We start from the raw sequence: 13,344 nt of genomic DNA, 5'->3' as shown, positions 1-13,344 counted from the left end.
CCTCTGCGTAGATTGGATTTTCAAAGTTAGTGGTTGGTTTCAGTTTTCGTTTGAATATATTCCATTTTGTTGCCTAAATGGAAAGAGGGAAGCAGAAAACTTTCAGCATCGGAATTTTTTTTTTTTTTTTTTTTTTTTTTTTTTTTTTTTGCGTGGATTTGTTCCCCTGGGTAAGTTTTAAAATGTCTTCTTAGTAAAGGAGAAAGCAAATTGGGACCTGGGACCATGTGACCTGCCCCCTGGGTAAACTGTTCAGTTCTTCCTTAGATGGTCCCCAAACAAACTGAAAGTCTTGGGGCTCGTTTCAATAGTTCCAAACACTTCCTTGATTTCACATGTATAGTTGACAGAATCTGTGCGTACAGAATCTAGAAACTTTGACAGAAACAGGCAAGAGATTTCTTCAGAGTCTGCCAAAAATTTAAGGAAAAAGCCAGACTGTTCCTCTCATTTCCTAAAATGATGGCTTGATCCTTGGTCAACTCAAGGATATCCCTTCTCCCCCTTCATCATTTCCTCCTGTAATCAAAACAGCCACCGAGATAACAAAAATTAGCATTTATCGAGAGTTTATTATGTATCAGGGGTTAATCTAAAAGTTTTATAAGTTTCCCAACTCCTTTTCCTGGCAACTTGGTGAGTTAGATACTCTTATTTTACAGATGAGGGAACAGTCACAGCAAGCTCATATAACCCAATGGTAGGTGGAAGAGCAGGGAATGATTACAGGACTCAGAAGCCCATAAATTGAGGAACCCAAAGAGAAATCACCATGGACTATGGTGGGTAGCCCAGGTCTTGCTGAAAAGCTGCCCATAGTGCCAGTGCTGGACACAGCTCTGGCTGCCAGATGGATGGAGACAAAGGAATGGAAAGCAAGGGAACAGTCATTCCACTCCTGCAGGTCGCTACGGTAGCATGTATGCTCTAGGGGTATCTCTTGCTCTGTGAAAGTAGAGGGCCAACATGTGAAGGAGCACGGGGTGCACAAGACCACAGAAGACCATTCACTGTAACCCACATGTAAGTGAGCACCTACTCCATACATGGCCACCACCAAGAAAATGATGAAGACATTCAGGTCAAGAGCCTGGCCTCGGGGAGCTTACGCATATGGAATGGGCTAGGTGGAGTTAAGCGATTACTAACAAGAGGAACCATGGTGATTTTCATTTTTATCTCCTTGGGAAATCTGATGCATGTCAACAGGACTTTTGGGAAATGGCTAGAACTGAGTCACAGGAATTCAGGTTCCTTGATTTCAGTACTTTGAGCCAATTTACTGATGAAAGATAGATTTGTGAGCTTCTTGGGCACATCAACGTTAACCTAAGGAGATCCTAACCAAGTGCCTCTACAGCTTTAAGCCACATGGGCTGCTTTCTCAGTACCCAGGAGACAATTGATACAGGGAGATTACCAGATCTACCACGGAGAACAGATGCTAGAGGGTCTCAGCCTTGCCCAATTAAAAAAAAAGAGCTGATACACTGCAAAGATGAAAATGAGAAAGAAAGGGACTATAATTGGTAAAGATCCACTCTCATTTGAAAAGACTTTCAGTGTTCATTTTGTTTCTGATGATAGACGTGCAGGTCAGAGGCTGCAGCCTCCCCACCACATTCCCCTTCCTGCTCAGGCTGGGAAGGAGCTCTGTCTAGTGAAGAGGATCACTAGACTCGAAATGGACTGGAAAAGAAAAATAAGTGGAGAATATAAAATAAATCTGGCCCTGCCTTGGGCTTGAGTCTGATTCAGGGAACATTCAAGAAACATGACATTGTGACATTCAAGTATTTTGGAGTTTGTGGAAAATTAATCTCCAAAATCCACTTTTAAATGTAGGCTAAAGAAAAAAAATCAGTCCCTTGAAAAATAGGAAACTGAAAATTCCTTTCTAAGACAATATTTGTATGTATCTGGTGTGTGTGTGTGTGTGTGTGTGTGCGTGTAGAAGGAATGCATACATGAAATATAAAAAGGTAGACAGGGACCTCTGTTATAAGCTCTTTATTACCATTAATTTTTTTTTTTTTTTGAAAAAGAGAGCAAGTGAGTGGGTTGGGGAGAGGCAGGTGGTGCGGAGGTGGAGGCAAGAGGAGGAAGAAGAAGAGTCTTAAGCAACCTCCATGCCTAGCACGGAGCCTGCCCCTAGAGCCCAAGGCAGGGCTTGATCTCAAAACTCTCATATCATGCATGACCTGAGCCAAAAACAAGAGACAGATGCTTAACGGACTGCACCACCCAGGAGCCCTCATTAGCATGGATTTTATTCAACTTTTATTTTGATCCAAACAAGCTGAACAGGAACCAGTATCTGAGGTGCTGAAAATCTAGCATGACTTCCAAGTTAACTCTGCAGATACCCATTACGCATATAGATCACACAGTTTGAGAAATAAGGATTTTGAAATGGTCAGATTTCTAACCACCCTTGGATTTGAGTTTTCACATTACTTTATAGAAGAAGTCATAGAACCTTAGAACTGAGCCATTCCAGATCCTTTTGGTCTCAATTGGGAATGTGGGGGGAGGCAGAGTAGAGGATGACTTCTAGAACCACAGTGCTCTGGGGGAGACACTACTGACACTTAACTGGACAGGGGCCAGGAATACTAAAATGGCCTGCAATGCACAGAGTTTTGTATCACAAAGAACCGTCTCACTTCATATGCCAATAGTGATCCAATGAGAAACATTAAGACTCTAGAACCCAGAGGTGAATAGTTTGTCCAGATCAGACAGCTAGATCTTACTTAGCTTCATATGTATCCATTAAAACTAGTGAGAGATTATACATTAACACAAAATTTTACATCAAACTTATCTACTGAATTTCTTTCTGTGGACCAAATAGTCTAAAAATTTCATGCCTGAAGGCATGAGATAGAAGTATCATCAGTGGTCTTTTTTTTCTCTTAATCTCCGGTGTTAAACACTGTGCCTGGCACACCGAGGGCAATAATGTTGGTTGGTTGGATGTAGATGGATAGATGAAGAGTATAAAGTAGTGCCATCTCGTGGTGAATACAGGTAACAGCAGTAGAGCTAAGACAGGACATTCTGGAAACAAAGATGTTAACACTATAGAAAATTTGCATTACGTAAAAAAGGAAAGGGTCCTTGACACAGTGAGCTCTTTCTTCTTACGAAGTCATTCTCTAAAATCAAGCATCTTTGGTCTTAAGAGCCTAGGTCCAGAAGACTGCCACCTTTCTTTTCTGTATGGTCTCCCATGTCACAAGGGATATCATTCCTATCCCAGTCAATGTAAGAAATGTGGCTTTAGTTAGTGGAAAGTTTTCAATTTATTATTTTTTAAAGATTATCTTTATTAACTGCCTCCATATCTTGGGTCCGTGAGCCTATCAGGGTCTCATTAATTTACCTTAGCATCAGTAAACCCAGCAATTCCTAAGCCTTTTGCAAATCCTGTATCATTTCAGTAGCTGGCCACTGTTACCTGAGTTCCATCAGCACTTGGGGAAGTCGGCTTTGTGTCTGGAGCTATTTCAGAAGGGTTTATGGGACTTCCGTAGTTCTGGTTATCCACATTTCCAGAAGCAGTAACCTGTGCACATATGAAAGGACATTACAGTTTTGAAAGCTGTGAAGCTTCTTATCAACTCTGGTTCTCTTTACTACCTTGCTTTCCCACAGGCATAAGGTCTCTCTTATATGAGACCAATTCCATGGTTTAGGACTAAACATCATTCCCATCTCCCCAAATCAGGAGCACCTATGTCATTTATGTCATGCCTTAATCCTGGGAGGCAAACACATCTCACTTATACCCTCACTTGGCAATGACAATGTTACTTAGTAATGTGTTGTCCATGCTCTCTCATTCCCACTGTTGACCATATTTTTAAGTGAACAACTTTGGTTGTATTTTGGCAACCAGATCCTAGAGGAACAGCATGAATTATTCCCAAACTCAGAGAATTGAGAATCTTATCTTTGGATATTTAGAATAAAATTAATAATCTGAGAGAACTCCTTAGAAGAGGCTGAATGTTTGAAACAAGAGGCATAATGGAGTTAACCCCCCTCTAGACATTTTCTGTAACATTCATGTGATTCCAAGTTTCCCTCTTAAGTCCAAATTACCATGAATATGCAATAAACAAATTACAAGATAAAAATTCACTATTTTTCCTATATTTCTACATTCACTGTTTCACTTCTCAAAATGGATGTGTGGTTTTTTTTTCTTTAAGATTTTATTTATTTACTCATGAGAAACAGAGAGAGAGAGAGAGAGAGAGAGAGAGAGGCAGAGACACAGGCAGAGGGAGAAGCAGGCTCCACGCAGGGAGTCCGATGCGGGACTTGATCCTGGGTCTCCAGGATCACGCCCTGGGCCAAAGGCGGCTCTAAACTGCTGAGCCATCTGGGCTGCCTGAAAATGGATGTATTTAAAAATGCCTAATGAGATGCCACATCTATTTTATCGCTACCTGGCTATCAAAGGGTCAGGTAAAATGCTTTCAAGATGCAATTATTTCTGATCTTAGGAAAGCTATTCATAAAATAAACATTTTATTTTTAAAATGCGTCATATAGGGGTGCCTGGGTGGCTCAGTGATTGATCTGCCTCAGCTCAGGGTGTGATCCTGGGGTCCTGGGAACGAGTCCCACATCAGGCTCCCTGTAGGGAGCCTGCTTCACAGGGAGCCTACTTCTCCCTCTGCCTGAGTCTCTGTCTCTCATGAATAAATAAATAAAATCTTTAAAAATAAATAAATAAAAGGCATCATAGCTTATGACTTCAAAAGAAGTTTAAATATTAACAATGAAACCATATATCACAAAGGCTGTAGTAGTTTTTGACAAAGGAAGGACAGGCTAATAGTTATAGACATTAGAAGTGGTGTAGGAGTCACTGACCCAGATCCAGTGAAAAGTTCTTTTCCTTCATCTATACACCTACGTCAACTCCCTGCTCCTCTTAAAAATGAGTGAGCAACAGGGCTGCACCAAAGGAAATTGAGATCTCTGCCTATCAATTCTGGAGGCTTTTGTACTTTTCAGTAAAGTACAGGGAAGGCAAGCATAGGGAGGTCACCTCAAATAACACCCTTGTGATACCAATAAGAACCCAGAGAGTATACCCAGTCCCCCAAATCTCTACATAATGACCTGACAATCATTCACTTGTTCATTTCACAAATATTTATACAGAGTCGGTGTGTGCCAGGCACTGCTTGCCAAGCCCCTGGATGGACTCATAATTCTTGCTCTGACCAGTCAGAATGAAAAGGCTCTTGGTCAGCACCCCATGAATGGCTGCTAAACCCCAGCAACTATGCAAAAGTTGGTGTCACATCCTTGGGTCAGTCCTGTGACTGCATATAGTGAAGCTGAAGAATGGAACACTTGTGTTTCCTTCCACTTGAGAGAAAGCTAGGAGAACCCTAAGAGGATATTATTCAATAGAACAGGATACAACAGCAGCAGCACCTGAAAGAAAGGACTGATTTCTCACCTGGGTTGGCTGAACCACTTTGATATCACTGTCCCTGGATGCATACATTGGGTTTTCAAATATTATCGGCTGCTTCCCCATCTCCATGGCAAAGTTTTCACTCTGATGGAGGAAAAAAAAAAATCTGGTCTCTACACAAAGAAAGGTGCTCCCCTCGTACTTGGAGCAATGCCAGGTACTGTGCCAAATTTACCCAAATGAAATTACAAAGAAAAATAAAAGGCAGGAGTCTTAAGGCTTCCATATAGCAAACCATTACATAAAGTTAACAAACGCAGTCATTTATCAGATCAAGGAAATGGAAACACACTGCCTAGATCCATGTCTTTGGCTCCTTACTACAAATATATCACTTCGGGACTGGGTATGCACAACAAAGAAAAGGGTGAGTGGTGGAAGAAGAGCAAAGAGGAGAAGAGGGAGATGGGAAAGGAGAAAGAATGGATAATATTGTACTTTTATGTAGGGGCAAATATGAAAGATTTGGGGGGAAAAGAGAATAGTGAAAAGGATTTTCCAGTATTGATGATTATAGAGACTGTACCAGTCCACTTCCCAAAATAAACCTAATAACCATTTGGTCCTAATACAAGAGGTATTACTGTACCCATTTTACAATCCTTTTTCCTTTCATATACAAAGAGTCACCACATAAAAAAAACACCATGCTCTCTCTCTGCCCTCTCCCAAAAAACATAAGACTGTTTAAGATTCCCATTAAACATACCACTGCTTACGATTCAACTGTGACTGAGAGCAGGGGTTGAGTTCAATTTTATTACTAATATTTTTAGAGACCTCCAACAAACTTAATGTTTCCTAATTTTATAAAGACTATACTGAGAGGCATATTGCTTCATCTTTTTTTTTTAGGTGAATTTTATACTCTCTAAAGTGTTTCTTTTATAAAACAGTAACAATGACAACCTTGCAACCACACTCACCATCACCATTGATCTGTCAATAGCAGACTCGGGCCCAAAACCAGATACTCCAATATCCATGTTAACATCCGCTCCTGATCTGAAGGTCACCCCATTTCCATTTTCAGAGGATTTAACTAGACTGCTTAAGCTGAAAAGAAGAAATTGAAACAATGTGGTTTTTATAAAAAGATTTTGTTTAGTTATTCATGAGACACACACAGAGAGGCAGAGACATAGGCAGAGGAGAAACAGGCTCCATGCAGAGAGCCCAATGTGGGACTTCATCCCAGGACCCCTGATCATGACCAAAGCCAAAGGCAGACGCTCAACCACTGAGCCACCCAGGCGTCCCCAGTATGCTATTTTTTAAACAACCTTTTGCAATAGTTCTCTCTCCCCTGTATTGCTAAATCTTCCTTAAATGGAGTGCCCGATTCCCACTCTGATTCACACATCAAACACGATAGGAAGTTGCCTGACCTATGGGGAAGTGTTAAAGCACATTCCTGGGTGCTGGAGATCTAAGAGAGCCCACTTGGCACTTGTAGGAATAAATCCTGGTCCATCCCACAGACTGTGCTCTAGCCTACCCTGAATGCCCACCAGTGGGCACAATCATTTGAATTATAAAATGGGATTTGCACTCAGGCTTCAAAAAAGAAGCATTTGATTATGAAGTTGTGATTTGAAATGAATGCTTTAAGTTCATCACTTTTTGTTTCTGCAGAAAAGGTAAGCTGCATGCTGTGCTTTTTTAACTTAAAAAAAAAAAAAAAGCACCTAAATTCTTCACAGGGTCACATCACCCAGGCTTCTAAAATCAGCATTTCCCATAATGAAACTGACCTCGGTAGCTTGGGCAGGGAGGGCAAAAGGGAGCCAGTCCTCCTGTAGTGGAAAAATCCTAAGGCTGCCAGAGCTCCAACTATGATGATCAAGATGATTGTCAACAGCACTGCCACTGCTGCCATCAGAAAGGGAATAAGAAGTGACCATATCAGCATGTAGAAAGGGAAAGGAACCAAAAGACTTAACAGTGGAAGCCGGGGGTAGGGCCAATTGTTCTTGGAAGCCTGAGTTAAGTAGAACATAAACAGCATTCAGCTTAGGAGCTGTGGGGCATCTCCAGGTTGCTCACATTCTTAAAACTTACTTGTTCCTGGAGGGACGCCTTTTGAAAGCCCTATTTCACAATATTTTCCCATGTAGCCACTGGGACACCTGAAAGTAAAAGAAGAATTGCTCACAAGCTGTGGCCGACTTAGGCTTCCGTAGTTGCTTTACGAACACATGAGGCAGAGAGAGGTTTGACTGAGAAAATTACATGGAGAACAATCATTTTATTCTACCAAGGGATGGATGATAAGCAGAGAGCAGCAATCTGACCTTGAAATCCACTTTCAGTGGTGTGGCTATGACATCTACGGGATCATCAAATAAGCCCGGTGGTGTCTACCCTACAGAATTCTTCAAGAATCAAACTGGGAACCATGATTGTGTTCTCTCTTCTGACATGTATTCATTAAATACATTTTAAAGACCTCCATTTATCTTGCTCCATGTAAGAGCTTTCTCAATAATTCTTTTTTTCCAAATCTTTAGCCCAATCTCTGCTCATCAAGAGTATTTGGGCTGAAGCAGCTCTGCTGACAACTGGTCTCCCACAATCCAAGCGTAATTAACACCAGATGAGGAGAAAAATGGGGTCATCACTTCTCTAACTCCTTGTGAGAGTTGGCCCACAATCCTCTGGCATCTCCTGGGGGAGTGTTGGAGATGCAGAATCCTGTGAACGAGATGGGCATTTGATCCAGATGATTCTTATGCACAGGAAAGTTTGAGAAGCACTGCCTTAGTTTTCTGTCGGACTCTCCCAGGGAAGGGCAAGCTGGTCAAGATGTGAAAATTAGTGAACTGGCCAGGTTCTTGCACTTGTTTTTTTCTGGCTACTTTGTCTCACTCAAATTCCCCCAGAAGAGACAAGGCCTCCAGCTCAGACCTCAACATTCAGACTTACTTGCATTTGGGGAGGTCATTCTCATCAAAATAGCAATTTCCTCCGTACATACACCTGCATGGGGGGGGCATGTTGATGGGACTTTCGATGGCTGCAGAAAGGGAAAGCCATGCATGTGTTAGTGTTAGTCAGCCACGTTTGGCAGAGCACCCAAACCATGCAAATCTGCGTGGGCCCAGGGTCAGGATGGGGAGCGGGTCGGGGTGGGGCAGCGAAGCAGGTGCCCTATCAAAACGTTACCTTCCACTCAAGTCCCCAACGAATTTCTTATCAGTAATAAGGTTTTGGAAAGTAACATACATTTGGTGGAAAGAAAGAGGCCATTTATAGCATTTTTCCCCCCAAGACAGTAGAAAGATGCTACTCCAGAACGTACATTAACGTTTAAAAGAGACTTGTAGTAGAGGAATCTCTTAGGACATTTACGTCCTCATGTGAAGTTCTCAGAATTCTCCTCTGCAAGCCCAGTGAAACACAAAAGTTCAATTTGGGCACACCTCAAAGTCTCAACCGAAGCTTCCAAAGCATCAGAGAGCCATCGATCAACTGACAGAGACACACAATGCAGAGGCGTGAATGCCTGGCAGAGAGCTGGTTAGAGATGTCCTATTTTTTAAGCCCTCCAAAACTGCCCTGTCTCTGGGCCCCTGCTCTAATTCAGCCCCCACAGACTCCCTGGTTGTGCCTGATGGGGTTGTTAGTGTTCCCACAGCTCATACCTAGAAGATGTGTTCACTTATTTCAGGAGCTCAAATGTCCTGCTAGCTCAGTCCCTCAATCTGAATCTCTACTCAGATTTTACTTTATCAGAGAGGCCTTCCTGGAACTCTGTGTAAAGGCAAGCCAACCCCCACCCCACCCTCATCCCTCTTTCCCTGCTTTAGTTTTCTCCTTTTTTGTTTTCACCACCTGCCATTATATATCTGGGGGAGGGGGGGGCACTCTGTTTATTGTCCTATTAGAGTATAAATTCAACAAGAGCAGAGGATCTGTTTGTTGTGTTCACTCCCAGCACTTTGTTATCTCCCACATTTAGTGCCTGGTACATAGTAAGCACTCAATAAATACTTATCAAGTTAGCTAATTAATATACCAAACCAAGACTTCATATGGAATGACTAACCACCATCAGCATGCTCGCTTTGGTTAAGTTCTTTCAAAAAGTGAATTACAGTAAAATTCACTTGGCAAGAAATGTAAGTGAGGAAAGTAGTAGATGAGGTGACAATTTGGCCAACACTACCCCTGAATGTGAAATGGCAGTTAAGTGTCAGAACCAATCATCATAGGACAAATGTCAAAAGCTTGGAATCATTGTTTGGTTCAAAATATTGCTGAATATTGAAATCTTGCCAGTATCTCTCCAGTAGCCTTGGGGATGAGAGTAGGGACAGGGGAAGGGGAGCAGGGGAAGCAGTTTTTTCCCTTTAAGTTCATTCTCTAAACCTGCCAACTTCTTAGCCTCCTTGGGAAGAGTAAAGGTGGGGCCTGTATAACTGCTTTGCTCCCCCCTGGTGGCCAAAGGTGGGTAAGCAAGGCCCCATCAACTCAAACTAAGGGACCTGAGCCACAAAACGCGCCACTAGTCAACTGCAGGATGATTTTTTAATGTGCGTATTAAGAATTGGACACTAGGTAGGGACGCTAGTCATTCCCCATGGTTTATACACACCTTAATTTAAGAGTCATTGAAGAAAGGAATTGCCAGGAATAGATCATCCATAGCCCTTGGGATGAGAAACCACTGCTTCCTTATTCTGGCCTCCATCTCCCAACAACATAAGGTATCTTTTAAAATGTGGCCCTTTTTCACTCATCACAACTTTTAAATGAGTATGTGTGGAGAACAGTGACCCTCGTCTTGCCTTCCCATCTGTACTGGATAAGGTCCCCCACCCTCAGGAACCTAGTTCCTCACTTGAGGAACTCCAGTTAAGGCCGATTGAATTATAAAGCAACAGATATCCAATATGGGGTAGAGATAGGAGGTAAAGGCCTTATAGAAAACCCACTTCCAAATATCTTTACAAAACAACACAAGAGTAGATTTGAGGGGACTGAGTCTATACAGATCCAAGCAAGTAATTCTCAGCAATCATTGGGACACCAGTTCTGTTTGGCTCCCTAAGTCCCACTCAGCTTTGTTCATATTTCCCTCTCTCTCATCCCTCTGTCGAGCCACTCCCACTCCATCCTTCAAAGGACCCAGCACACAGGGATTTTTCAGGCTCTTGCAGAAGGTGAAACGCAGATAGGGAACCTAGTGAAGAAGGCAGAGGAATATTCCCAGGGCCCCGTGGCTGCCCCAGCAGTGCCCCTACCTGCATTACAATCAGTGATGCTCCCTTCTATGAATGTGGAGCCCTGGGGGCAGGCACAGCTGTAGCCTCCAGGTCTCAGGAGGCAGAGGTGACTGCAGACATTTTTACAGCGGTTGGGCACTGGAAAGCACATGAGAACAGTGGTTAGGGTCTGAGGAGGGAATGAGTATCCCAACCAAGGATATGCCCATCAACTGAGTTGTGGCCCTGCCAGGTGAGATCAGAGCCCAGGCAGTGTCCCAGCCCCTGGAAGCCACATGCCACTCACCTCAGTTATACTGCCATCTCCCAACCTCCCCACCAAAGTGGCACAGTCCCTCCATCCTACTCCCGTATCACTCACATATTCTATGGCATTACTTATCTCCTCCCTTGTCCTGGCAGGTTTGGAAGGTAGGTGTTTAGTCCACTGCATGACCTCAAAAACTAATTAATGCAAAGCACTTTGAGATAGTTCAAAAGACCAGTAAGACCCTATTATTATACCAAGATTTGTCATTACCATAGATCATAATGTATCCAAATCATATATTAGATATGATTTCCACCACCCCCCCCCCTTGTAAGAGGACTTTCTTCTGGACTTTGGTTCTCCTACTTGCAGGACAAGGGAATTTAAAGCTGCAATTTCCAGAATCACCTGGGAACGATTCACAACTATTGATGCCTAGTCACAGAAATTCAGATTTAAATTGGTCTAGGATGCAACTCAAGCGTTACCACGAAAAGCTTCTCAGGTAATTCTGGAGTCTTCCGAATTCTACCTTAGCTTATGTTATGATATCTCCAAGGTATAGACGATCTCTAAATTCCTTCTCAGACTAACATTCTGTCAGAATGGTTAATGGGCTGATTCTCTGTCACCCAATATGTAACCACAGACATAGCAAGGCTATAATATAATAAACCATATTCCAAAGTCGCACTCAACATCTGCCCATCTTCTTCAGCAATCTAGAGCAAAACTTTTCAAACTTGAATGTAATACAAATCACCTAGGGAATCTGATTTAGAAAGGGTGGGTAGGGCCTGAATGTCTTGCATTTGCCACCAATTCCCATAAGATACCAGGGCTACCAGTCCATGGCCCACACTTGAATAGGGCCTTAACCAGTAACATCAGCATCAGTTGGGAACTTGTTAGAAATGCAAATTTTTAGGCCACTCAGGCATATTAAATCAGAAACTCCTTAGGTGGGGCCCAGCAATATACATTCAACGAGCTCTCTAGATAATTCTGATACATGCTAAAATGTGAAAACTATTGGTCCAGAGTAAAAGCTAATCTGGCACAGCTGGGCTAGGTCTCTGGCCTACACAGTAATCAGTACTCTCTTATGGGGGCCCAGCTGACTCCAGATATTCCTCTAACTCCTAGGTGTAGCCTTCTCTACAAGGGCCAGAGAGCGGCTCACGATAGGTATTGTGTTCTCATTCCTGTCTTTAGAACTGCCCAGCACAAGGAGGGCCCCAAGAACATGGAAGACATAAGAGCTATTTTATCAGTGGGGTTTCCTGTATGTTAGATGAAAATAAAGCCTCTTTATACAGTTTTGCAGATTAATTGAAGTAACAGATGTCTGAGTGAACAGTTGAAGGGAGAATTGGACTTACAGAGCTTAATAAAAGTCTATTTCCTTTCCTCACTTCAAGAATTTCTCTTCCCTTTTACCTGACTCCATTTGATGGTGAAGGATGAATTAGAACACGGAAACCTGATGAAGCGTGACCCGCAACTAAGAAAATGGGACAGTGGGGAGGAGGTAGAAATGCATATAACTGACAGGTTTTTAAAAAATATATTTTTATTTACTCATGAGCGACACAGAGAGGCAGAGACACAAGCAGGCTCCATGCAGGGAGCCCAATGTGGGGCTCGATCCCGGGTCTCCAGGATCAGGCCCTGGGCTGAAGGCGGCGCTAAACCACCCAGCTACCTGGGCTGCGCGTAACTGACGGTTTTAACCTGAGGCTCATGTAGCTCAGGATAACCTGACTAGCCTAGCCTTGGAATTAAAAGAGTATGTAACACCAATGATGTTGATGAAACCCGTTGTAACCCACCTACACCTAGCAGAGGGTGGATGCCTACTAGATTCTCTGGTCCAGAAGTATATACCTGTAACTCCAATGAGGACTGAAATATTTTTACTTCATATCTGCTGGTGATGTACATAATTACATCTGACCTCCAATTTTATCTTTCTGTGGTCAAAATGGTTAAAACACACACACCTTTCATGCACCAAGAGATCAGACTATTATAATCCACTACCACTTTCCAATAATACAGCCATTAATTTGAAATAAGGTTTCCAGATAATAAGGAACATCTTATTCCAAGGTTGGGGTTACCTGATCGATCATATCTATGTTGATGGAAGATTCGAACTTGAGTGAGCCATGGGTTTACCATCAGCATTTTCTCTTTCTCATCTTGCCCAAATTTATCTTGCTTCCATACTTCTCCCTTATCCTTAGATATCCAGTAAAACTGGCCTTCAAAGATGTCCAGACTATATGGGTTCATTGCTGCTTAACCACAGAGGGAAACCAAAAAAACAAACAAACAAACAAACAAAAAACAAAACC

The 13,344-nt window shown here is 42.6% G+C and overlaps 1 protein-coding gene across 2 annotated transcripts in view; it reads right to left on the bottom strand.

Annotated features, from left to right (window-relative positions):
- LRP2 (LDL receptor related protein 2) overlaps nucleotides 1–13,344 on the bottom strand; it is a 196,404-nt gene that overhangs the window by 1,758 nt on the left and 181,302 nt on the right. For both annotated transcript variants that reach the window (XM_055307717.1, XM_055307718.1), the window contains exons 70-78: nucleotides 13,108–13,284; nucleotides 10,753–10,872; nucleotides 8,432–8,522; nucleotides 7,568–7,635; nucleotides 7,261–7,378; nucleotides 6,433–6,562; nucleotides 5,489–5,590; nucleotides 3,464–3,571; nucleotides 2–73 (exon numbers count right to left, since the gene is read on the bottom strand). In XM_055307717.1, coding sequence (XP_055163692.1) covers nucleotides 2–73; nucleotides 3,464–3,571; nucleotides 5,489–5,590; nucleotides 6,433–6,562; nucleotides 7,261–7,378; nucleotides 7,568–7,635; nucleotides 8,432–8,522; nucleotides 10,753–10,872; nucleotides 13,108–13,284 — 986 coding nt within the window. The remainder of the gene's footprint in view (nucleotide 1; nucleotides 74–3,463; nucleotides 3,572–5,488; nucleotides 5,591–6,432; nucleotides 6,563–7,260; nucleotides 7,379–7,567; nucleotides 7,636–8,431; nucleotides 8,523–10,752; nucleotides 10,873–13,107; nucleotides 13,285–13,344) is intronic.

Source organism: Nyctereutes procyonoides, unplaced genomic scaffold (assembly GCF_905146905.1).
Source record: "Nyctereutes procyonoides isolate TBG_1078 unplaced genomic scaffold, NYPRO_anot_genome, whole genome shotgun sequence".
Classification (NCBI taxonomy): Eukaryota; Metazoa; Chordata; class Mammalia; order Carnivora; family Canidae; genus Nyctereutes; species Nyctereutes procyonoides.
This window is presented reverse-complemented; position numbering and strand designations above follow the sequence as displayed.